The sequence below is a fragment of the Acinonyx jubatus genome, chromosome E4, assembly GCF_027475565.1.
Source record: "Acinonyx jubatus isolate Ajub_Pintada_27869175 chromosome E4, VMU_Ajub_asm_v1.0, whole genome shotgun sequence".
NCBI classification, from domain to species: domain Eukaryota; kingdom Metazoa; phylum Chordata; class Mammalia; order Carnivora; family Felidae; genus Acinonyx; species Acinonyx jubatus.
In genome coordinates, this window is record NC_069395.1 from 52,564,050 (window position 1) to 52,590,495 (window position 26,446).

The window sequence follows — 26,446 nt, forward strand, 5'->3', positions numbered from 1 at the left end:
CCCTTTATGTATTTTAAAGGGATCCTCATGCTCCTGAGCTTGGTTGGAAGTGATAAACTATGCTTCCTTCTCTCTTATTCCTGGTGTAAAGCTATGGAAAGCGTTAGTGTACCGTGCTGCACAGGTGATAAAGCTGAGATTGGACTTGTGTTCTAGTGACCTAATCATCCCAAGCCATTGTCTGAAAGGTTAATGCTAGCAGAAACAGACCCATAAATACAGAGAACAAACTAATGGTTGTCAGAGTGGAGAGGGAGTGGGGGATGCAGACTTCCAGTTATGGAATGAATAAATAAGTCAGGGATGGAAGGGACAGCATAAGGAATCTAGTCTATGGTGTTGTAATAGCGCTGTGTGGTGATAGATGGTAGCCACGCCTGTGGGGAGCCCACTACAACATACAAAGAAGTTGAATAACTATGTTGTGTAACACTGTCAATTATACTTCATTAAATTTTTAATAAAAAAATTAATGAAAATGAATTAACATGTAAAAAAATTAAAAGGTCAATGCTTGCTAAGAGTTAAGCTACCATAAGCTGCCAGCATGCCCTCCCCTGCCTGTATTAGTCGATCATTTAATTTACTCAAGAGAGGTTTTTTGAACATCTATTATATGCCAAGTAGTGCTGGGAATAGGTATTACAAAGAACAATACAGACAAAAAATCCCTGCCCTCGTGGAGCTTATATTCTACTGGGGCAAACAAAATAAAATACACAAAATACAGTATATCAGGGAATGTGGTTAATAATATAGTACTACAGAGGAAAAATAAAGCAGGGAAAGGAGAGCAGAGCATGCTGGTGGGCAGCAGGAGCTCATTCAAATATGGTTGTTAGGGAAATATTCACCAAAAAAGGAAGTATTTAGCAAAGGCTTGAGGTATTAGGAACTAAACAGTGTACTTATCTGGAGAAAAACTGCTAGGTGACAGCTGGGGCAAAGTCCTGGACGTGGGCTCATGACTGGGGAACACCAGGAAAAGCAAGGACACCAGTGTGGGTGGTACAGAGGGAGCTCAGGAGGAGATGGTCAGTAGATAGCAGGTGGCAAGTCATGGAGGGCTTTGGAGGCCACTGTAAGGACTCTGGCTTTTCTCTAAGATGGGAAACAACTGGAGGGTTTTGAGCAGAGGAGTGATGGGACCCTTACTGAGATTGCTGAAGGGTAAGGACGCAAGGGTAGGAAGCTTTTGCTGGATCCTTTTTAAAGGATCAGATGCTGGATATATTTTGAAGATAGAGCTGACCTTTGAGACAAAAGTTTCTCCCGATTCGCTTTTTTAAAAGAAGTTTATTTTTAGTAATCTCTACACCCAACATGGGGTTGAACTCATGACCCTGAAATTAAGAGTCGCATGCTCTTCTCATGTACCAGTCAGCCACCCCACCAGATTCACTTTCTTGATCTGACCATAAAACTGAGGACTAGTATGTGTTTTTGTTTTTAATTTTTTTAATGTTTATTTAAAAAAAGTTATTTTTTTAATCTTTATTTTCGAGAGAGAGAGCACGAGTGGGGGAGGAGCAGAAAGAGAGGGAGACACAGAATCTGAAGCAGGCTCTAGGCTCCAAGCTGTCAGCACAGAGCCAGATGTGGGGCTCTAACTCATGAACCGTGAGATGGTGAGCCGAGCCAAAGTCAGATGCTTAACCAACTGAGCCACCCAGGCGCCCCTAACATTTATTTTTGAGAGACAGGAGAAAGAGCACGAGCTGGGGAGGGGCAGAGAGAGGGAGACACAGAATCCGAAGCAGGCTCCAGGCTCTGAGCTGTCACCACAGAGCCCGACATGGGGCTTGAACCCACAAACTGAGATCATGACCTGAGGTGAGGTTGGTGCTTAACCGACCGAGCCAGCCAGGCACCCTGGACTAGTAGTATATGTTTACAAGATGACTTTGGAATGTCTGGGAAAAGGAATGTTACATATAATAAAACCACCTTTATGTGGCACTCACTATAGTCAGGGATATATGTCAAGGACTCAACTAGGTACCTTCATACACAACACTTGAGGAAAGGATCTGTGCCTCTGTGTAACTAAAACGGAATAAGTTGTTAAAAATTTATTTTACTATTTCCAGGCTCGTGTAATTTTTATGGTAACACAATGTGGCCCTATTCATTTTTAGAGTGTAGTTATCAGTTGGCATGGTGGAAAAGACAGGCACCTGATGGCAAAAATAATGTTTCTGATAACGGAAAAAGGTCCCTAAAGAAATGTATTCTAAATGTAATGGAAGTTTTTCATATCTTGCTTTACTTTGGACTTGCTGCCTTTCTTCCAGGCATTAAATCCAAGACTCTGGTATGGTCAAACTCAGCCCTACTACATACAAAACAATTAAGGACAGGTCTTGCAATGAGGCTTCTGCCCTTGACTTTCTTATAATCTCAGGCAAACTGGAATTATAAACCATGGATTCTCGATTCCATCTTTAAATGACTGTGACAGGGGGGCGCCTGGGTGGCTCAGTTGGTTGAGCGTCCGACTTCAGCTCAGGTCACGATCTCACGGTCCGTGAGTTCGAGCCCCGCGTCGGGCTCTGGGCTGATGGCTCAGAGCCTGGAGCCTGCTTCGGATTCTGTGTCTCCTTCTCTCTCTGCCCCTCCCCCATTCATGTTCTGTCTCTCTCTCAAAAATAAAAATGTTAAAAAAAAAATTAAAAAAAAATAAATGACTGTGACAGGTCATGTGACTTAAATGTGTGTGTGTGTCCCCAAGTATTTGCTATCTTAGTAATTGTTTCCATATATACAAAAGTCTCTGAACTTTCACTGTTTCTACCAATACCTGTTCATCACTCTAGCTTTACCATCCTTCCTGACATCTAGTGAGAAGATGCCCTCACCTTGTCCTTCCTCAGGTACAGGCAGCAGTGTTTGGCTACTCCTGGATCTTTGTTTTTCCATAGAAATTTTACAATCTGCTCTTCAAGACCCATCTACTCCCCCAAAAGAGAAAGGTGTCCTGTTGGGATCTGAATTGGATTTTTTTTTTTTTGTATATTTAAAAGATTATTCTTTAGAATGTTATAGTAAGATAGATGATAAACTGCATGTATGTGAAGTGTGTAATTTGCTGAGTTTTGTGAAAGGATCAACAGGCCTGTGGCTACAGATTTACTGCACTCGTCCTCGGAAGAGGAAAAGAAAAAATGTGAAACGAAATGGCTAGTTCAAAGACCAAATTCCTATATTATGGATGTAAAATGTCCAGGTTGCTCCAAGATTATCACGGTTCTCAGCCATGCTCAGACTGTGGCTCTCTGTGGAGGCCCTTCAGCAGTGTCGTGCCAGCCCACAGGAGGAAAGGCCAGACTCACAGAGGGGTGTTCATTTAGAAGAAAGCAACATTAATAATCCACACAACCTCTTGAATTTGTGTTAAGTCACAGAAAGCCTTATTAGTTCAGTAATTCCAGTTAATCTACCAAAATACTGGAATTATGTTTAATTTTGTAAGGTATACAACAGTGATCTATTTTGGTGTCTGTTTTTCAATAAAGTTTTGATTATGGGCAAAAAAATATTTAACAAATCTTAATTGCTACCATAGTGAAAGAGCTCTATAGAGCATTCTGAGGTTCTTAATAACTTTTGAAGATTGTAAGTGGTCCTGAGACCAAAAAAATTGAGGACTGCTGTTCTAGGTTAAGAAGCAGGGGCCTAGAGAGGTTAAATGGCTGGGTAAGGCTGCATAACTAGAGAATGGTAAAGTGGGAATTAAACTCAGGTTTGTCTAACTCACACAGGCTCTTTCTTTTTTTTAATTTTTTTTTGATGTTTGTTTATTTTTGAGAGAGAGACAGAGCACAGGCAGGGGAGGGGGAAAAGAAAAGGGGTGTGGGGGGGAGACACAGAATCCGAAGCAGGCTCTAGGTTCCCAGCTGTCAACACAGAGCCTGATGTGGGGCTTGAACTCACAAACCGTGAGATAATGACCTGAGCCGAAGTTGGAGGCTTAACCGACTGAGCCACCCAGGTGCCCCTCATGCAGGCTCTTTCTAACTAAGTTCACTGTCTTAGGAGTGACTCAGACATGCACTATCGCATGACAACAATTATGTATGCAGTTGTTATACAGCTGTGCCATCAGGTATTTTTACTGTGTACCTGGTTATTTCTTGTGTTACAAAGTAACTTGCTTTCCTCAAAATAAGAAAAAAGTATCCTTAAGGCAGTATTTTGAGGAATGGTTTATACTTAAAAAAACAGTGGCAAGAAATGTGATCAGCCGTTACAGACTTCTGGTTCTTCGGAGAAGGGAATACTGGACAAGACAGAGCAGCTGTATCGACACACTATTTTATTCAACCAAAGCCCAAGAGCATAAAGTAATACCATCAGACTCATCATCTGCCAAACCTCTCCCTGATGAGGAGAAATTGTTCATAAGACAAGGCTCTCTTGAAGCCAATAATAACCATTGATGTAGCTGCTGGCACTTGCGTATCTTGTTTTTAAAATTGGCACCACAGGATAAATCTAAATTCCCTACGAAGGTGGGGAGGTAGGATTTGAAATACAGCATCCAGTTTACAATCAGATTGTGCATTTTAAAATCCTACTTGTGTTGTTTTCAATCTTATCATTAAGTAGTTCCTTAGTTTTTTGAGAAAAGACTTAATTTAAAATTTTACCCCACCTCAATGATAAAGATCTAAAAGAGTGACATTTCCCTGGATTTCAGAATAAGCATTATGTTTTCTTCTTGAAAGGCAAGACTGAAGAAAAGCTGAGTGATGTCCAAAATGACTAGGTCTCAGATAACAATACAGGATTGTTTGACTTCTGAGGACAGGGGGCCCTTGGTATTTGCAGCCGAGAAAATACTCTCTGGATTTCAGGTGTCTTCTGTAACTCTCATTTCCAGGATAGAAAGACAACATTTTGGTCAGAATTAGGCTTTACACAGTCAATAGTGAGTTTGTTACATTTATCTCATGGGGTGGGGGATAAATGGATGTGAACTGCACTTTCCCACCTCTTAAAAGGAATTTCTGGAACTTCTCTCCACTGAGAAAGGGTAGGCAGACTTGGACACCCTTTCTCACCAAGACAGCCCTGCCAACAAGAATTTTCTCTCTTCAGAGCACACTCGCAGATGGGGAGATAGGGTTCAAGGACAAACTTTAGAGAAAAGCTCCACCTAACAGTGAATCACTTTCTGCAGCTGTGAAGAACATTCACACTCTTGATCTACTGGGCATCACAGATTAGGCCTGGAAGTGAAGATGATTTTATTTTCCAAACAGAAACAACCATCGGATTGCACTGTTTTTAGAGCACTAAGAAAAATAGGCAGGGATAGAAGACTGATACTTGATACTTAACTTTTTTTTTTTTAATGTTGTACTTATTTCTGAGAGAGAGAGAGAGACAGAATCCAAGTGAGGGAGGGGCAGAGAGAGAGGGAGACACAGAATCTGTAGCAGGCTCCAGGCTCTGAGCTGTCAGCACAGAGCTCGATGTGGGGCTTACAAACCGTGAGATCATGATCTGAGCTGGAGTCAGATGCTTAACTGACTGAGTCACCCAGGCACCCCAATACTTGGTACTTATAAATCAAAAGAATGTCAAGGCAAAAGTGAAGATAAAGTAGAAAAGAACATTTTCATTAATCAAGGCCTTGTTCTCATTTCATACTTATTAAATAATTAAAAGCTTTTATTTATGTCACAGAATGTATAAGAAAATTACAATAGCCTCTGTGTTTACTTTTCTATATATTCGAAGTTGGCCTAAGGTCAATATTTTCAATTACTTATGATTAAGGAGAAGTGTTATTCAGGGATTAAAAATAATTACTATTTTTAAAGATTTTTTTTTTTAAGTAATCTCTACATCCAACATGGGGCTCAAACCTATAACCATGAGATCAAGAGTTGCATGCTCTTCTGACTGAGCCAGCTGGGTACCCCAATAATTATATTTAAAAATAGAAACATAAATAGAATACTGATTAATAACATTACTGTTTTTTTATGCTACAGATAATCAGTTTTATTTAATCTTAGACTATAAAATACATAGATGTATCTGTATCTGTTCACAGATAAATAGTCCCATTTTCTTACATTTGTGTAATGCTTCATAGTTTTTCAAAGCATTTTCACTCACAATACCTCCACGTACATCCTCTCCTCTGGTTCTGGCAAGAAGAGCCTTGTGAGGGAGCCAGGGCAAGTAGTGTTCCCATTTCATACAAGCAGGAAAGGAGGCTAAGTGATGTTTCTGTAACTTCTTCAAGGTGAAACATTAAGATTCTGTGATTTCCATTTCAGTGATTTTTTTTTTTGCATTGTATCATGCTGCTTCTCACTATATTATGCTGAGAGTCAACATGTCACTATCTAGCTTAATTTACAGGATTCTCTTGATAAGGCTGGTTGAACTGACCCCTCCATCAAGGGACTAAAGGGGCAAGCATTTCCCCACGTTTCACATGGTCTGATTATCTTTGTCTTCAGTGGACAACTAACTATCCAGGTATGAAAAACATGATTAAGAAACACTAAGCTGTTCAATTCTCCAAGAAAGGGCCATCTTTACACCTGACCAAGTCAGAAACTACAAAAGAAGTCCCAAACAAAAAAATCCTAATAATGCATGTTATCAAGTAAAAATTGGATACCTTCTGTTTCTTTACTGTGGTAAAGAATGTTGTCTGGGTTCCTTCCACCTAAAGACCCACTTATCAGACCTGTGGCAGAACTCCACATCTGATTTCAGCCTTGGGGAAGCAAAGAGGACAAAGCTGAAAAGCTCAGCTTTCTGGATGATATGGCTGATTCAATGAACTCTTTTCTGCTTCTGAGTCTGCTGGCCAGGAGACCTGGATATGATAGGGCTTCAGTTCCTCAGGAGGGAGAGAATCTGGGGCATTGCTCATGAGGTCATGCCCCCGGAAGGATTTGGGGAAGGCTATGACATCTCTGATGCTTGGTGCTCCAGTGACAAGGCATATCAGTCTGTCCAAACCTGGAAGTAAAATATCAAAGTTAACAGATGAGAATGTAACCTAAGGTTAAGTGACTAAGTTTTTCTTTAAAAAAAAAAAATTTTTTTTTTTAACGCTTATTTATTTTTGAGACAGAGAGAGACAAAGCATGAACGGGGGAGGGTCAGAGAGAGGGAGACACAGAATCTGAAACAGGCTCCAGGCTCTGAGCTGTCACCACAGAGCCCGACGCGGGGCTCAAACTCATGGACCGCGAGATCATGACCTGGGCCGAAGTCGGCCACTTAACCGACTGAGCCACCCAGGCGCCCCAATCACTAAGTTTTTCTACAAAGGTTGTAGAGAACTATTTTTTAGAATTTTTTTAATGTTTATTTATTTTTGAGAGATAGAGCATGAGAAGGGGAGGGGCAGAGAAGGAGAGGGAGACTCAGAATCCAAAGTAGGCTCCGGGCTCTGAGCTGCCAGCACAGAGCCCAATGCGGGGCTTGAACTCATGAACCATGAGCTTATGACCTGAGCCGAAGTCAGAGGCTTAACTGACTGAGCCATCCAGGTGTCCCTGTTATAGAGAACTTTTAAATAAGAATAAAAAAAAAATTATTTACTTTAATTTTATTTTATTTTGGAGAGAGCACAGTTTTATTTTATTTTGGAGGGAAGTTGGGGGGAGCAGAGGATCTGATGTGGGCTCTGCACTGACAGGCTGAAGGCAGAGAGCCTGATGTGGGGCTTGAACTCATGAACTGTGAGATCATGACCTGAGCTGAAGTTGGGACATTCAACTGACTGAGCCACCCAAGTGCCCCTAAATAAGAATCTTTAACAAGTTGTGGCCAAGCATAGTTCCCTGCCTTTTTAGGGAACTTTTGTTTGAGAGGTTCTTTTCTCATTCTAGAAAAGTGCTCAGGATGAATATTGACATGCTCAAATTAAGTCACAGCAATTAGTCCTTAGCAACGGTTTTCTAAAGGTTGACAAAAATCAGATGCTGTGCAGGGCACTGCAAGAACACAGATGGAAGTCCTTGCTGTCGAGGGCCTACAATCTAGGTGAGCTTCTGAGAATTTCTCACACTCTTTCTTGCTTGATAAAACAAAGTAACCATGGCAGAGAGCACTGGCATATTCCTACTTTCACACAAGCTGAATAGAATGAGCAGTGCTTTCCAGATTCCTATGAATGTGCCTGTGAGACCCCAGGCATTTGAGAAATATTGACTTAAGACTGAAGTTCTATTCGATTAAAAAAAATCTTTCAAATGCAAATTATCAGTCAAGTTTTATCTTTAACTGGTAAAATACACTTTAAGTATATACGAATGAAATGAAAATACAGATTTAAATTCTTATAATATTCTTGGGCTTGCACCCTATCCTTTTTACCCCCTCTCCTCCTCCGCCCCTGCCTGTAAACTAAGCCCAAATTTGAGACATAGGATTATGGAATGAAATTTAGCTTGTAAAAGGATAGATTGTTTACCTAAGGCAATTCCTCCATGAGGGGGCGCCCCAAAATCTAAAGCCTGGAGTAGGTGGGAGAGCAATTTCACATCTTCCTGAAATTCAAAACATAATTCAATGTGAATACACACTGAGGGTCCATCGAATGCCGCACAGTAAGCTTAGGTGCTAAAGGGAAAATAAAGCTAAGTTAAAAAAATACCTTAAGAGGTTGACAGTTTAGCAAGAGACTATGACAAGTCACAGATATTAAAACATGTAGAGACTCAGTGCCAGGCCCGCAGTCACAGATTATACTGATAACGTAAACAGAATAACACCAATTCAGGACATGGAGATGTGAGCCCAGAAAGGTAGGGTGAGAGCAAGAAACTGTCCTATCACAGGGCCAAGGGAGGAGAACATTAGTAAGAGGGGAATGGTGTCAAACACACCTGGGAGGTAGGACAGCTTGGTGGCCAAGAACAGGCCACTGGGTTTGGTGGCTCTGCAAGTTAACTCATGTGGGTCAATGTGTGTAGATATGTTGAAAGTGTATCTGACAATGGTTCTCTCACCAGGCTACACATCAGAAACAGGTGGGGACCTTTTAAGGAACAGATGCCAAAGTCTCACACTTAGAGCTTTTTATTTAATTGGTCTGGTGTGGACTAGTGGGCTGGTTTTTTATTCTTGACACTTTGCCGTTGATTCTGTTCTCATGTGCAGCAGGGCTGAGAACCACTGGTGGGAGGGAAGAAGCAGAAGCGGTGAATTCTCCATGGACTCATTTAAGAAGCTTAACAATGAAAGGAAGAAAATCAGCTGGGAAACTGATGGCTGGATGCCTTGAGTTGGGAGGAGAAAAGTTAAGGGACCTCACCATGACCTTAAAGCTAATGGGGAGCTCTCCCAGAGAGAGAGGGAGACACAGAATCCGAAGCAGGCTCCAGGCTCTGAGCTGTCAGCACAGAGCCCAACACAGGCCTTGAACCCATGAACTGTGAGATCATGACCTGAGCCAAAGTCAGATACTCAACTGAGTGAGCCACCCAGGCTATCCTAAAAACATTTTTTTTTTCAAAGTTTATTTATTTATTTTGGGGGGAGTGAGAGAGAGAGAGAGAGAGAGAGAGAGAGAGAGAGAGAGAGAGAGCAAGTGAGCAGAGGAGGGACAGAGAAAGGGAGGGTGAGAGAATCCAAAGCAGGCTTTGCACTGATGCTGTGGAGCCTGATATAAGGCTTGAACTCACAAACTGTGAGATCATGACCTGAGCTGAAATCAAGAGTCTGTTGCTTGACTAACTGAGCCACCCAGATACCCCCTAAAAACATTTTTTTAATGTTTATTTTTTTTTTTTGTGAGAGAGAGGGAGCACACGCGCATATGTGTGCATGTGGAGGAGGGGTAGAGAGAGAAGGAGGGAGAGAATCCCAGAATCCCAAGTGGGCTCTGTGCTATGGGGCTTGAACTCATGAAACCGTGAGATCATGACCTGAGCCAAGATCAAGAGTCAGACACTTAACCAATAGAGCCACCCAGTCACTCATCTTTAAAATGGGCAGAATAAGGGTATATATCAAAAAGTAATTGTGAGGATTAAATGTATCAATGCAGATAAAGTACCTACTGCCTCGCACATATAGTAAGCACTAATAAACAGCTTTTATTATCATTTACTTTTCAAAGTCTTCAGTAAAAGTAGAGAGACAAGCCAACACTATTCTGTAAGTACTGAATCCTTCATTCATAAAATTAAAAAAAACAACACAAACATTCTTGAAGGCAGCTATACTCACCACTATACCACCAACACCAGCTAAAACAGCAAATATTCTAGTTAAAACAAAAAAAAAAAGCAGGTTAAGAGATGATGTCACCTTTAGCAGTGTTGCCAGAATGTAACGCTGGAGCTCTGCGTCATGTATTCGGATAGAACCACCTCCTATCTCATTGCCATTTAAAACCAAGTCATAGTGTTGGCTACGGACCTAGAAGATTCACAGAGTCTTTATGTTAGAGAAAATTTCTAATTTTCTGTTCTACACGTTGAAGATGCTACAGCAATTTAGAGACAATGTATTAACTGTGGGCTTGAACCCAACAATTTTTTCCGAGGTTTCCAGAACCGGGTCAGACTGTGAAATCTGAACTTCTTTGCCCTTGTTTCCACATTTCCTTTTAAACTGGAAGTACCGATACGGTACCTGTTTGGGTTCAGTGTGTAAGAGGTGGATGTCGCTGGGGTGGGGAGCAGTAAATGGGTGGTGGGCTGACTCCAGCTCGCCAGGATTTTCCTCCTTGGGGAGGAAGAGTGGGAAATCCACAACCCAAAGGAAAGAGAACAGAGCTGGGTCACGGAGCACCAATCCTCTTGCTTCTAGAAGGTCAGCACATTCCAGTCGTAGTTTTCCCAAAACAGAGCACTGGGAACAGAAAACACAACCACTGAGTTAACTGCGGTGACAGAGTAGACAGCAGATGACACAACCTGGACTCTGTAGTCAGGCTATCCTCTGGGAAGGGATCAGGAAATGAACAGATGACACTCTGGGGCACCTGGGTCCAACTTCGGCTCAAGTCATGATCTCATGGTCTATGAGTTGGAGCCCCGCATCAGGCCCTGTGCTGACAGCTCGGAGCCTGGAGCCTGCTAAGGATTCTGTGTCTCCTTCTCTCTCTGTCCCTCCCCCGCCCTCAAAAATAAATAAACATTAAAAACAAAATAAAAAAAAAATAGATGACACACTCTGAGCCTCTCAGGAGACACAGCTCTGAGGATGATCTGACCGCAATGTGGTTGAGAATGTCAGACTCAGAAGACTGAGTAGGATTTGATGACAAAGTGATTGAGAGCACAGGTACCCGAGCTTGACTGACTTGGGTGTGTCTCAGTTTGCCTACTGACTAACTTCCCTACAGCTTTTTCTATAGTAAAATGGAGATAAATGTACCTACTCCGAAAGCCGTCGTGAAGACTGAGACAAGGCATGGAAGGTGCAATACGACTGGCAGCTATTGTGTTGTCTTCCTTACCGCTCCTGAAGGGTCGTGTGAGGCTCTGATGAGCGCCTGGCACACAGCTGATGGCCAATACATGTTGGCTATTATTAGAGGGGCAGTACAGATTAGAGGTTAGTTTAAAAGTGTGACTTTTGGAACCGGACTTTGTGGGTTAGAGCTCTGGGTCCTCCACTTCCTAGTTGCGTGTGAGCAGATTTTTAACTTCTGTGCCTCAGGTCTCCTATCTTGGAATGGTAGCCATATCAGTCCTTCTCTCAGTAGGGCTGGCATGAGGATTAAATGAGTTAATATGCACAAAGTACTGAGAACAGTGCTGAGAAAATGGGAAATGCTTCCTGAGTGCTAACTCTGATAAGCAGAACTTCCCTGAAAAAGGCCTGTCAGGACAAACCGTGCCTGGAGACATGCACAGGCAACACTTTATAGCCTCTTCATCTTATGTTTAAATATCCACAAAGGGTACTTGCACTGTGACATATTCAGAATGCTAATGCTATTCCACCTAAGTCTGGTTTCTAGTTCTTTCAAGAAATCCCGGTAGGAATTAGAATGATACCTTTCTGAGAGAAGAATGCCAGTAGTTTCACTCCATACTAGGAGAGAGTAGAATGGTCAAATGAGTCTGCAGCAGGATTTCTGTATAATACAAAATCCCACAATCTGTAATAAAGTGGACATTCCCTAGCAAGTTTAACAGTGATGTTCATGTCTAGTATTCAAAATAATGTTGAGGGGGCGCCTGGGGGGGTTCAGTCAGTCGAGTGTCCAACTCTTGAACTCTGGTCACATAGGGTTGTGGGATCGAGTCCTGCATTGGGCTCTGCACTGAGTGTGGAGCCTGCTTAAGATTCTTCCTCTTTCTCTTTCTCTTTCTTCCTCTCTCTTTCTCTCTCTCTCTCTCTCCCTCCCTCCCCCTTTTCCCTCTGCCCCAACTCACACTTGGTCTAAAATAAGAAACAAAAACCAAAAAAACCCCAAAAATAATGTTGATTAATTAATTCATTGAAAAATGATGGCGGCATCAAAACAGATTTATAATTAAATACCTTTCTTCACTCCACTATTGCAAGGGAGGGGAGGAGAGTGGGTTACATTTATTTATTAAAAAAAATTTTTTTTAGATCTTATTTATTTCTTATTTACTCATTCATTCAGAGTAATCTCTACCCTCAACGTGGGGCTCGAACTCATGACCCTGAGATCAAGAGTCAGATGTTCTTCAGATGGAGCGAGCTAGGCACCCTGACAGTGGGGTACATTTAGCACTGAAACTGAACTCTGAAACTTCTCCTTTGGAAGGAAACAAGGGTATGTATGGTGCAAATACAAATTAGAAGAATGAACTTGATAAAGTACTAATCAGACACCAATGCTATAAAGGAATCATACTTTAGTGCAAGAATGAATTTATATTACACTTGACCTTTCCAGTATATTTTCAACATTCATGCTTGACTTCTATTCCATACTTGTGTATGTTTTTACATGGTCTCTATGGCCAAATCCAGTCTTACACAGATCTCCTTAAGCACAGAGATTTAGCCAGAGTGTGGTGGCACTCAATACCCCCGGCTGCTGCTCCTGAGGAAGAGGGTCCTGCCCTGACCAAGCAGGGCCAGAGATGTCTGCCAGCCCAGTAGCCTTCCAGCATCTCATCTGTCCCTCCACAGGTTCAAAAGTTTGGGATTCCCAAATCTTCCTAATCTGCAACATCTCGAAAATGAAAATATTTTCCACAGTGAAGATCGATGGCCCTTTACCTAAGTGGCCTTCCTAATCTAACCTGTGTGAACAATGCCAATAGAGGCTGGTAGCTGGTGAAACACACTCTAGTTTTGATACAGTATGGTAAGTGCCGAAAACATTTATTAATATAAAAACTCATGCAGAGCAGCTCCACTTATTGAAATGAACACTTTTAAGTATGTATTATACATGCAGGAGAAAAGAGGCATCGTTCAGCATCAACAGCACAGACATTTAGAGGTAGTGCTCCTTACTGCTTTCCTGTGCTCTCCGGCCGTGAGCAGGACCACACCGTCCTCTTGGATCTCCATCAGTCTGATTAGTTCTGATCTTTGCTCCTCCATTATGGACTTAGCAACTGGAGAATTCCAGTTTCTATTGGCTTTTGGGAATACAGGTAAGACTTCCTGTGATAAAGAAAAAGACTTACATTTTTTTTTTAAAAATGGGGTTGATTTACTTTTCTGGTAGTATATAAAGATTTCGTGTTCCCCACAGAACTGAAGATGGTCTTCATTCCCTCCCTCAACCCCTTCGAAATGATACTAAATGAATTACAAAAGGAATCTCAACATAATGAAAAAATGAAAGGGGATATAAGGTGGGGAAATACTGCAGATTTGTGGCAGGCTGCAAGGGAACAGAATAGGAAGGATCAAAGCAGCAAGACACAGGAAGCTCTGGCCTGGAGAAAAATGGAGCGGCCTCAGCACAAGAAGGAACTGATTTTAGCAGAAGCCTAGAGAGGCTCAGGACTCTTAGGAAGCTTTGGTTTCCCAGGGTAATAGGCAACAACTCTGCTGCTCCCACTAAACTGATCCTACCCATTCACAAAGCCCTTCCGAGGACCCCGTGCTCCCAAACAGCTTTAAAAAAAATCTTTTTAAGTAACCTCTATACCCAATGTGAGGCTTGAACTCATGACCTCTGAGATCACGCTTGTGAGTTCAAGCCCTGCATCGGGCTCTGTGCTGATGGTGTGAAGCCTGCTTGGGATTCTCTCTCTCCCTCTCTACCCATGCACACTCTTTCTCTCTTTCTTTCTTTCTTTCTTTCTTTCTTTCTTTCTTTCTTTCTTTCTTTCTCTCTCTCTCTCTCTCTCTCTCTCTCTCTCTCTCTTTCTTTCTTTCTCTCTCTCTCTCTCTGCCCTTTCTTTCTTTCTTTCTTTCTTTTTCTTTCTTTCTCTCTCCCTCTCTCTCTGCCCATGCACACTCTCTTTCTCTTTTTTTCTCTCTCTCTCTCCCTCTTTCTCTGCCCATGCACACTCTCTTTCTTTCTTTCTCTTTCTTTCTCTCTCTCTCTCCCTCTCTCTCTGCCCATGCACACTCTTTCCCTTTCTTTCTTTCTTTCTTTTTCTTTCTTTCTCTCTCTCTGTCTCTCAAAATAAATAAATAAACTTAAAAAAAAAAAAAAAGGACCTGAAAGGAAAGAGATAATTTAGGGACCAAAGGAGTAAGGCCTGAATCCTCAAAGGCAGTGAAAAATATACTTTACCAATAAAAGCAGAATAAAGTATGATGGAAAAAACCAAGAAACAGCCACTGGGACACAAAAATGATTGGTTACAAAGAATTCAACAGAAGAGTTGAAGAGATCTCTCAAATGAAAAGGACAAAGAGAATGAAGGGAAAGGACACAGAAAAAAAAGAGACGTACAATTTACAAAAGGAGGTCCGAATAGAAATCAAAGAAATTCCAAAAAGAATACAGAGAATGATGAAGTCAAAACAATTAGTACTAGAAGAATTTTCCACAGATGACAGACATGAGCCATCACATTGGCTTCTAGAGTACAACACACTGAATGCAAAATGACCCAAAGGTACACAAACTGAAATTTCAGAACATGAACAATGAGGAGGCTGAATGCTTCCAAAGGAAAACTATCAGGTTTGCTACAAAGGAATAAATTCATATAAGCATCAGGCTTCTCATCAGTAACAACAGGTACAAGAGAAAAAAACAATGCCTTCAACAAGCTAAGGCTTGCTGGGTAATACAGTAGCCAGCACTCACAGGTACCTATTGAGATTAATTGAAATGAAATGAAATTAAGAATTCAGCTCCTCAGGTATACCAGTCACATTTCAAGCACTGGATACCTATGCTGGCTAATGGCTACCATATTGGATGATGCAGATACAAAACATTTCCACCATCACAGAAAGTTCTGTTGGACAGCACTACTCTAAAGGGATATGACTGCGAATTCAGGATTTTATACCAAAGTCAAATCAGCAATCAAATGTGAGGTTTTGAACATAAAGACATTCTTGGACCAGGAAGTTTATCTCTTGCCTGCCTTCCTGGAAGTTACTTGAGAATCTACCTCAGCACAAATAAGAAAGAGGAAGATCTGGGATCCAGGGAAAGTGGCTTCAACTCAGAAGCAGGATGAAGAAAAGGTCAGAAAGACAGCTGTGCAGAAGGTACAGAATAGTTAGGTGTGGCTTGTGTATGGGAGCTGTGTCTCTCATGCAGGAAGTTAACAGATAAAGTTCAAAATGGAGAAGTAAAAAAAAAGGCAGTATGTAGATACATATCTAAAAATGGAAGCACTCTGGTTGGAGTGGGTCTGAAGTGGCATGAGCTAGAGCAAACACTTATTGCATCTCATTGTTAATCCTTCTTTACCATTTGTGTTTTTACCTATGTGCATGTAGCATATTGCTAATTAATACACATATTACAAATGTAAGCCAAGTTAGAATATATTAATAATATGAAAAAAACAGGGGAGCCTGGGTGGCTCAGTCAGTTGAGCATCCAACTTTGGCTCAGGTCATGATTTCATGGTTCATGAGTTCGAGCCCCACATCAGGCTTGCTGCTGTCATCACGGAGCCTGCTCCAGATTCTCTGTCCCCTATCCTCTCTCTGCCCCTCCCCTGATCACACGCATGTTCTCTCTCTCAAAAATAAACACTTAAAAACAAATAAATAAGTAAATAAATACATTGAAAAAACAGAAGCAGTGCCCATTTCTTCTATAAAAATCCAGGAAGTTAGAAAAGTAAAAAAGAAAAGAGGAAAAGAGAAGAAGAGGAAAAGCAGAAAATTTAATAAGAGTTCTATCAACTAAAGGCTACTGATCCTGTGGTTTCTAGATACAGATTTCAAACACTGGAAAGATAAAAGTGAAGAAACAAAATTGGGAGATCTAGAATTGCCAATTTTGAATTTTTTCAAGGGCATAAAACAAACCTAAAACATTATCTACTGGTACCTCATTTCATAAAAGAAAAAAAAACTTCTACGTCAAAGAACAACGAGATGTAATGGATCATTCTTTAAACTCATTTAACTTTATGAAAAACTTTTTATATTATTCTGACTTTTGTCATTTTGCCTTGACCTATTTTGGAAATCATTATCCTAATCTTTTTCTTTCTTATTGAAAAATCCCTTTAAGCCTGAGGTATGATATGGCGGTGGGAGGGGTGGGGAGTCCATTTTCAATACTCAAATACTGTGAGTTTTTGTTTTGTGTGTTAGGTAGGCTTCCGGCACAGTGCAGAGACAAATGTGGGGCTTGAACTCATGACCCTGAGATCAAGACCTGAGCTGAGATTGAGAGTCAGCTGCTCAATTGACTGAGCCATCCAGGTGCCCCACAAATACGGTGTTTTTACATGGTCATGAGCAGTGTTTATATAATTCTGTATTTTCCTTTTCATACAAATCATTACAACATGAACATAACCTCCATACTACAAACTCTTTGGAGACAAAGTTTTAAAAAACAACTCTAGGGGCACTTGGGTGACTCAGTTGGTTAAGAATTCAATTCTTGGTTTTGGCTCAGGTCATGATCTCACGGTTCTTGAGTTTGAACCCCACATTGGGCTCTGCGCGGACAGCTCGGAGCCTGCTTGGGACTCTCTCCCCTCTCTCTCTGCCCTACCCCACTCGTGATTTCTCTCTCTCAAAATAAATGAACTTAAAAATAAAAAGCAATTTTAATTCCTTTGAGTTTACTTTATGTAATCATTCCCATATAATTTCATTTTATTCCTATTGTAAATGATACTATGATGAACATAGTCTTCTCGTATTTAGAATGTTTTCTGTAAAGCATATCACAGAAAACCAATGACCCAAAGAGCATGATTATTTTTAAAGTTACTGATTCTGAAAGGGCTGAGGCCATCAACAGGTCCAGTGACAAGGTAAGAAGGCCCATCCCCCACTCCCGGTCCTCCATAGTTCAGTCCTACCATTCACCAAGCCAAGAACACACATGTGTCTGTCAAAGGTGTATTCTGGATTTTAAAACGGGTATGGGAAGAGCAATGAATGCAGGCTTTCTTTCAAACCTTGGGCACACGGGGCTCTAATCTACTCCTAACTGAATTAAAATTCCATATTTATTAAATTTTTTTTAATGTTTATTTATTTTTGAGAGAGAGAGAGACAGAGCATGAGTGGGGGAGTGACAGAGACAGAGGGAGACACAGAATCTGCAGCAGGCTCCAGGCTCTGAGCTGTCAGCACAGAGCCCGATGTGGGGCTCGAACCCACGAGCCGTGAGATCATGACCTGAGCCGAAGTCAGATGCCCAACCGACTGAGCCACCCAGGTGCCCTAAATTCCACATTTATTTTAAAAACTATGGTTGAACTTTCACATTTTGATTAATGGTGAATTGGGATTAGATTAACTTTAGTAATAAAAAGACAATAATAAAAAGACAAAAAAATGTTCTGAAGTAACAAGACCTCAAAACTAATGACTGTATAAGAGCTCTAACAATTATTAAAAATATTGGATCCCTAAAAGAGAAAAAAACTGTTGCAGTTAAATCCTTACCTGATTAAAATGGTCAGCTGCCAATTTTCTAAGAGACTCAATGTCCTTCCTTTTTAAGTATTTCTGATGAAAGAAAATCAAAGTAAGCTTACAATATGACGGCTTCATAAACATGTCCATGATATCAAATGGGATACAAATATATTTTGTGTCCTTCCATCGCAATAGTAGGATTCAACAGAAGTTTAGTTTCTGCTTCCAAGGGACAAAATTTTAAAGCTTGTAACAGGGCCTATTAACATTCCCCGCCCCCCCCCCCCCCAATTATGCAGGCCTCACTGGAAATGGCTGTGAATGTATTCCACAGAAGATCCTGTGTGTGTGATATGGAGGGTAAATGTTCAAAACGAATCTTTACAACTGAATTGTGTAAGAAAAAATAACTTTCAGATCAAAAAGAGGACTCAGAATTTGCTTATTTCAGGTCTTAAAATGCCTTTTATATCTTACTTTTTCTAAATCATCTAAATCATCAAGCTTTCTAAGTGAGACGCTCTGACCATCATCATAACTAATATTCTTGGGGCACTAGAGTAGGTATGGGAGACACAAAAAGGTGGAGACATGGTTCACAACCCCACACTTCTTATAATATGCATGGGGAAGACCGGGCATACACAAATCGAGGCAAACAATAACAATACACAATATATATTACACTGAGCTTACCTGGACACATTCATTATGTCTAGAGTATGGACACAAATTACTTTCCACTAAACGTGAGGTGAATAAAAAGTAATGAGACTGAATTCTCATTCCCATTTTGAATACACTAATATGCTCCAGTATACAAATGAGTAGTCTTTCAAACTAGTAATTTTCTTCAAAGTACTTCTGGAACCCCTCTTATTAAATTACGTTCAGCACAGGTGGGCTAACTCCAGAAAACAGACGTGTCTCATCGCTTCAGGGTCAGTGTTCGCCTAGACCAACCATTCCTTCTCCTGCCCTTGTTTTTCGTCTTTTGCTTTTCACAGCATCACTTCTTTTCTCCTCCCCCTGTCTGAACGCAGACAAGACCAGAGCCCTGGGAAGACTGAGAACCAACATGCAAGTGCTGGAGCTGATAGGGGCTGGGAGCCTTTGGATAAACTGAGGCTGGAGGCAGGGTATGAACACGATTTCATGCTCATCACTGGTGGGAATGAGCCCAGATGAAGTAGAGGAGTACTTTACGGCATTTTTTAAAAGGAAGGAAAAAACCTCTAGATCTGGAGTGTAAACTCATACTCACAAGGGTTTATTCTCCACTTACAATTTTGGGGACACTATTAGACTTCATATGAAAATATATATTCTTATGAAAAGAATTGTTCTTCTTGAAGTTTAAATGTGCCACTGTTGAACATATCTACTTCCCAAATATACGCTCTAGAGAAACAGAACTGTACATGACTTACTGCTCCTTCAGAGATACATATGGCCTTGACCGTTCCTTGGGGTTTACTAAGTGCATCTTGAAGAAATCCAACCTTTGTGTTTCTGAACACATCACTAATATCTACAATCTATAAAATGGGCAACAAAAAAGGGTAAGTAAAAAGTGAAGTGATTTTTATCTCAAAAACGTTTACAAACAAGATTCTAAAGAACCCAGTAGATCTTATTAACATTTATAGAGTGCATTCATAGTGTTTACCATGCGTTGGGCACCATGACAAGGGTTAATATTCTAATGTATTATTCATTATTATTAATTGATTTAATCAGTACAACAGATTCTAAGATAGGTATTCTCATTATTCCCATGTAACATATGAGGAAACCAAGGCACAGAGAGGACACTAAATCAGCCAAGATGACACAGCTGGTGGGTGGCAGAGCCAGAATTTAACCTAATAAGTCTGACTTAACAGGGGCACCTGGGTGGCTCAGTCGAGTGAACATCCAACTCTTAATCTCAGCTCAAAATCACGGTTGATGATGGTTCATGAGCTTGAGCCCTGAGCTGGGCTTTGCGCTTAACAGTGTGGAGCCTGCTTGGGATTCTCTCTCTTCCTCCTCCCCTCTGCCCTCCTCCCACTTGTGTGTGCCCACATACTCTCTCTCTCTCTCTCTCTCAAAATAAATAAATAAACATGAAAAAAATTTTAAAAAGAACCACTATTTCACATTACAAAAGAAGAAATAAAGAGTGGTGAAGTTGACAGCTGTTAAGCTGGTAGTTAGGACTTTGTATATTATATATTTTTCATCCTAAGACATCCTAATGCTATCTATTTATAGACGAAGTAGAACTTCAACTTCTAAGGAATGTGCACTGAGAAATGGGATACAGAAATGTCACCAGCATGACAGACATGAAGGGCTGTTCCTAAGAGCAAATGAATGAGAGGCTTTGCTAATGGAAACTGCTCTATAGAAATACGACCCTTACCCTTAGTTAAAAATGTGTAGATTTTGATACTTTGAATAAACATTTCCATATGTTTGAACTCTTTATAGGCTAGGGAAAAAGAATAACTATTTAAAAAAAATTTTTTTTTAATGTTGATTTATTTTTGAGACAGAGAGACAGAGCATGAATGGGGGAGGGTCAGAGAGAGGGAGACACAGAATCTGAAGCAGGCTCAGGCTCTGAGCTGTCAGCACAGAGCCCGACGCGGGCTTGAACTCATGGACTGTGAGATCATGACCTGAGCCAAAGTCAGATGCTTAACCGACTGAGCAACCCAGGCGCGCCAAAAAAGAATAACTCTTAATCATCTGTCTTCCAAGTGTCATTTTAGCTTAAGAAAAATTGAAGAGGAAAGAATAGAGCTTTTTTTTTCCTTTCAAGTTACCGCTAACATCCACATAATTAATAAATTCTCAGTAATAAAAACTTTATAGCAAGAACCTTGCTCTTAGAAATGGGTCTTAGAATACAGTAGACAGAAAAAAGTTACTACAGTTTTAATGGGCTATTATTCTCTCTTGCTGTAGCTTGGTAACAAGGCTAAGATTAACAACAAAAAAATGTAACAGTGTGTGTAATTTGTTGTAAATTTCAAAGTGGTTTAAAAGACTAGGACTATGTGGGGCAGAGTCTTGGAAAAGTGAAGAGAGGTACCTTCATCCCAAAGCGAGTGTCGGGTTTATCAGTTCCATAGCTGGCCAATGCCTCAGCAAAAGTCATAGAAGGAAAAGGAACCACCACAGGATCTTTATCACTGGGCCAGGAATACTGGAGCAAGCCCTCAATTAGACTCCGGATTCCAATCTGGTCTACAAAAGACATCTCTATGTCAATCTGAAACCAAAATAACATATGGAAACTAACTTAAACAGCCATGATATTAATCTGTACATATTTATATATTTCTCTGGTTTCAAGTTACCACAGGATTCTGCATAAAAATACTTAATGCGTTGATGAAAGTTGGGGGGACAAATATTACTGTACATCTGTTTTATGTCAGGCATTGTGTGAATGCTTTACAAATATCAGCTTGCTTAGTTCTCGTCGCTATTCTCATAGCTGAAGGCTGGGAGAGGCTACGTAACTTGCCTGTGTACATGCAGTTAGTAAATAGTGAAGCTGCATTTGATTCCAGGTCTGGCCAACTCCAAGGCTTATGATTTTTGCACTTCACCATACTGATTAACATGGTATCATACAACAATCAAATCATGATAGATTTGATGAGTCCAAAGATTAGACAGATTAAATACCAACATACAGAATTGTTGATTCTTAACGTACGAGATTTGTTTTAAGAACTTTATCCTACCATGGCAATTAAAACACTGTTGGAATCTCTGGCATTTCTTAGTTGATGACTATACTCCTTATAAAACGTACATATGGAATGGATCAAAAATTAAACCATTAGTGTCTCAACTGCAGGTTAGTTTAATTAAACATCTGATGAATAAATGTAATGAGCAGTAAAGCACTGGCATTTGGTTCCAGACCACCGCAAGAAAGTGAATATCACAATAAAGTTGGTCAAATTAATTTTTTGGTTTCCTACTGTATATAAAAGTTATGTTTAGGGCACCTGGGTGGCTCAGTTGATTAAGCTACCAACTCTTGGTTTCGGCTCAGGTTATGATCTCACGGTTCATGGGTTCAAGCCCCACATCGGGCTCTGTGCTGACAGTGCTGAACCTGCTTGGGATTCTCTCTCTCTCCCTCTCTTTCTGCCCCTCTATCCCATGTCTTTCTCACTCTCAAAATAAATAAATAAAACTTAAAAAAAAAGGTATGTTTCACTATACTGTAGTCTATTAAGTGTGCAATAGCATTATGTCTAAAAGAATGTATACACCTTAATTAAAAACACTTTATTGCTAAAAAAAATGCTAACCATCATCTGAGCTTTCAGTGAGTCGCACTGGTCACAGATCACCAAAACAAATATAATATTCATGAAAAGTTTGAAATACTGCAAGGATTACCCAAAACGTGACACAAAGACTCAAAGTGAACAAATGCCATTGGAAAATCGGTGCGGATACTTGCCCACACGGGGCTGCCACAACCCTCAACCTGTAAACGAGGCGATGTCCATGAAGCATGCGAGAGGGGAGTGCAATAGAACAAGGTATAGCCTGTGTATGAAATTACGGCCCGGTCTTGAAATGCGTGGCCATAGCAAGGCTGAGTAAGTGAGAGACAAAAGTGAACATAACTTAGTACCTGAGTAAACTCGGGCTGTCGGTCTGGTCTCGAACCTTCATCTCGATAACATCGGGCAACCTGAAAATATCTACAATTGAAAAATAGCACGATTTGAGGCATGATTCTAGGAAGATACACATACTTTTCCCCAAACGTTCATGGCAGGGCAGTCTATGAAATAAATTAATAATGGTACCTGGAGGAACATAAGAAATTTAAAAATTCTTTATGATGCTCTAATCTAAGCAGATATACAGCAGACCCACAAGAAACTATACGTTGTCTTAAAAATATACAAGGGCACCTTCTGATATTCATATATTAGATTGGCATGCAAGGCAGTCTATAGTGCTTTACACATGCTCTTTGCTTTGCTTTGCTTTGGCCAAAGTGAAACACTTGTCGCTCCATGGCTTGTGCCAGGCCGTTCCCATTCTCATCTTCATCTGCTGAGACCCCGCATATCCCAGAAGGCCTCGCCCACAAAGATTTTTTTCCTATTTCCCAAAACAATATCATTTCAAACCTCTTTACACCAAGTTTGCAACCCTTAACAAACTTATTTTTGGGTTCTATCACAGTTGGTTTTATTTATTACTCTGTCTTACTACATTCATTAACTCCTGGAGAGCGAAACCTATTCTTTTTGGTTTCTAATTCCCTGCACATCTACTAGCATAGAGCTTTGCATATGGTGGCCACCCAAAAAATCTTTACTCAATAACGACTATAATGTTTAGGGTATTTTACAAGTATTTTCCAAATGCTCACACATTTCCTAACTTCTTTTAAGAGATCAGATATTTTGTGTTCCCTTTTCTCCTCTCCACCTCCCTCCCCTTTCTTTTTCTGACAACAAACTACTAGCAATAGAGCTCACCTGTCTAAACCACCAACCATCAGAAGCTGCTTAAACTGTTGAGGACTCTGAGGGAGACAATAAAACTTTCCAGGTTCCCTGGATGGTATTACAAACTCTTTTGCACCCTTTTAATGAGAGAAGGAGAGCAGAAATATTGTTAACAAAATCAAACCTAAGGCCTGGTGGAAGTTAATACTTCAGCTTATCACTGAAATTAAAGATCGGGGAGCCTAGGAGGGCGGGCGTCAGTTAGGCAACCGACGTCGGCTCAGGTCATGATCTCACGGTTTGTGAGTTCGAGCCCCGCGTCGGGCTCTGTGCTGACAGCTTAAAGCCTGGAGCTTGCTTCTGATTCTGTGTCTCCCTCTCTCTCTGCCCCTCCCCCACTCATGCTCTGTCTCTCTCTGTCTCAGAAATAAATAAACATTAAAAGAAAAAAAAATTAAAAAAAAAAAGAAATTGACTAAAGATCAATGACAGACCATTTCTTGCTTATCTTTTAGTCCCCCAAAAGGCTTGCACATAGTAGGCTTTAAACTATGTTTGCACATAGTAGGTAATAAATGTATGCTTGTTGAAATGATTTTCGAATTCTGTTACTAGCTTAAAGAATTTTGTGCAATTCCTTTCTAAGAATTGCTAACTGCTTTTTTAAAAAAATTATTTTATTTTACCTATTTATTTTTAAAGTTTTTAAATGTTTATTTATTTTTGAGAGAGAGAAAGAGAGAGAAAGAGAGAGAGAGCTCAAGTTGGGGAGGGGAAACGAGAGGGAGACACAGAATTTGAAGCAGGCTCCAGGCTCTGTCAGCACAGAGCCCTTCGTGGGGCTCGAACTCACAATCCATGAGATCATGACATGAGCTGAAGCCAGACACTTAACCGACTGAGCCACCCAGGTGCCCCTCAAATTTTATTTTAGAGAGAGTGAGAGTGCAAGTGGGGTCGAGAGACAGAGAGACAGAGAGAGACAGAATGTCAAGCAAGCTCCTCGCTCAGCGTGGGGCCCAATCTCACGACCCTGGGATCATGATCTGGGCCAAAATCAAGAGTTAGACCCTCAACTGACTGAGCCACCCAGGCACCCCACTGACTGCTTTTTAAAATTAAACTACAGTTTTATAAGTCCATAGACTGTATAAATAGAGTAAATACCAATGTTTGGAAATTTTAATTCTTGGGTCGCCTGGGTGGCTCAGTCAGTAAAGCGTCTGACTTCTGCTCAGGTCATGATCTTATGGTTCGTGAGTTCAAGCCCCATGTTGGGCTCTGTGCTGACAGCTCGGAGCCTGGAGCCTGCTTCAGATTCTGTGACTCACTCTCTCTCTCTCTCTCTCTCTCTCTCTCTCTCTGCACCTCCCCCGCTCATGCTCTCTCTCTCTCTCAAAAAATAAATGTTAAAAAAAAAATATCAGTTCTTAATGAACAAGGGGTTTATTTTTAAGGAAACAATTCATTATTATTAATTTTAAAGAAATGCTTATTTATTTATTTGAGAGAGAGAGAGAGAGAACAGAGGGAGGGAGAGAGAGACAGAGAGAGCACAAGTAGGGGAGGGGCAGAGAGACAGAAAATCCAAAGCAGGCTCCACACTCAGCACAGAGCCAGGGCTCAATCTCATGACCTTGAAATCATGACCTGAGCTGAAACCTAAGAGTCAAACGCTTAACCAATTGAGCCACCCAGGAGCCCCCAACTTTCTCAATTCTTAACAAAACCTAGGGGTGCCTAGGTGGAAGATGGTTAAGCGTGCGACTTCGGCTCAGGTCATGATCTCATGGCTCATGAGTTCAAGCCCTGAGTCGCGCTTTGTGCTGACAGCTCAGAACCTGGAGCCTGCTTCAGATTCCATGTCTCCCTCTCTCTGCCCCTCCCCTGTTTGTGCTTTGTCTCTCTCTCTCTTAAAAATAAATAAACATAAAAAAAAATTAAAAAAACAGCACCCAAACCTACTTAATATGACCATCTTGAGGCAGTAAAATATATGGAAAAAATATAGCCAAGTGAATATAAAAAAGTGGTCCAATTTCATAACTAGTAGGATATTGTTAGTAGGCTGATTTAAGGAATATACATACCCCTGGAGTCCTCTTAAACAATGTTGGTGTTTCTATATCCACAAACCCTAAAAAGAGAGAAGCATCAGAATTTAACACATAGGAATTTGTCAAATATGTTGTCTACGATTCAATTCAACAAATCTGAGGCTACATTTTAATTAGGAATTTTGACTGAAATAAGTTACCATGCCTACTGAATGCTGATTTCCACACATCCAAGAAGGAAGCTGAAAATTTTCATAAAACCCTATTTGGTTCATAAAGTGACACTTTTGTCATGAAATAATTCTAACTATTTGATGGATTCTTGTCTACTGAACTGTTTTGGTTTTCTAAATGGTCTGCTAGTATAGTAAAAATAATGTAAACATAGTAGGAAAAAAAACCCAGGACTGAATGAAGAGTCTAGTTTAATTCACAGGACATTTCTGAGCTCTTAACAAATTAGTATAAGCATGATAAAGAATTAAGAAAACTTAGAGATAACAGCCAAAGGGCTGTCCCACCTTCAAGACAACACCTTTAAATGGCTGTATTTGTGACCTAATAGAGAGCTAAATTATGCTCTAAGACACAACACTTGGAAATAAACCTTTCTTCAAAAACTGCTTTACACATTAAAAGAATTCCAGACCTCTGGCAACTTGAGACCCAATGGTGCTAAATAAATAAATAAATAAATAAAACTGCTGACGAAAACAGTAGACATGCTGAAAAGCTCATCGAGGTGTCCCTTACCATGTAGATTACAGAGATATTCCCGCATTTTCATGACCATCCGGGACCTCAGTCGCAGGTTGTACTGCATTTGGAAACTGCGCAAGTCTAAGTAGCGATACTGCAAACGAAGAGCCTCTGTTTTCTAAACAAATTTAAAGAGTTTTATGTTCAAACATTTTTTGAATACTAAAAAGATATTTAATG

General features: G+C 40.6%; 2 protein-coding genes and 1 long non-coding RNA gene across 5 annotated transcripts in view; 2 read left to right on the forward strand and 1 right to left on the reverse strand.

Annotated features, from left to right (window-relative positions):
• Positions 1–2,656: 2,656 nt before the first annotated feature.
• On the forward strand, positions 2,657–3,501 carry LOC106968313 (40S ribosomal protein S27-like). Its single transcript, XM_027075097.2, has one exon. It carries the CDS (start codon positions 3,208–3,210, stop codon positions 3,364–3,366), a length of 159 nt encoding a protein of 52 aa, XP_026930898.1. The 5' UTR covers positions 2,657–3,207; the 3' UTR covers positions 3,367–3,501.
• A 2,576-nt stretch (positions 3,502–6,077) lies between these two features.
• The window catches only part of DARS2 (aspartyl-tRNA synthetase 2, mitochondrial), a 28,621-nt gene continuing 8,252 nt past the window's right edge, over positions 6,078–26,446 (reverse strand). For 2 of the 3 annotated variants that reach the window (XM_015064642.3, XM_053209765.1), the window contains 12 exons: positions 26,261–26,384; positions 25,541–25,587; positions 23,481–23,587; positions 22,619–22,688; positions 21,047–21,226; positions 19,395–19,502; positions 17,992–18,054; positions 13,438–13,590; positions 10,621–10,839; positions 10,294–10,404; positions 8,453–8,528; positions 6,078–6,990 (listed from right to left, as the gene is read on the reverse strand). In XM_015064642.3, coding sequence (XP_014920128.2) covers positions 6,776–6,990; positions 8,453–8,528; positions 10,294–10,404; positions 10,621–10,839; positions 13,438–13,590; positions 17,992–18,054; positions 19,395–19,502; positions 21,047–21,226; positions 22,619–22,688; positions 23,481–23,587; positions 25,541–25,587; positions 26,261–26,384 — 1,473 coding nt within the window. In that variant the 3' untranslated portion in view covers positions 6,078–6,775. The remainder of the gene's footprint in view (positions 6,991–8,452; positions 8,529–10,293; positions 10,405–10,620; positions 10,840–13,437; positions 13,591–17,991; positions 18,055–19,394; positions 19,503–21,046; positions 21,227–22,618; positions 22,689–23,480; positions 23,588–25,540; positions 25,588–26,260; positions 26,385–26,446) is intronic. The other variant, XM_053209766.1, reaches the window with a different exon arrangement.
• Positions 10,836–14,191, forward strand: LOC128313117 (uncharacterized). The gene is made up of 4 exons (XR_008293360.1): positions 10,836–12,745; positions 13,108–13,285; positions 13,379–13,580; positions 13,682–14,191. It is a non-coding gene; the product is annotated as an uncharacterized LOC128313117 (long non-coding RNA).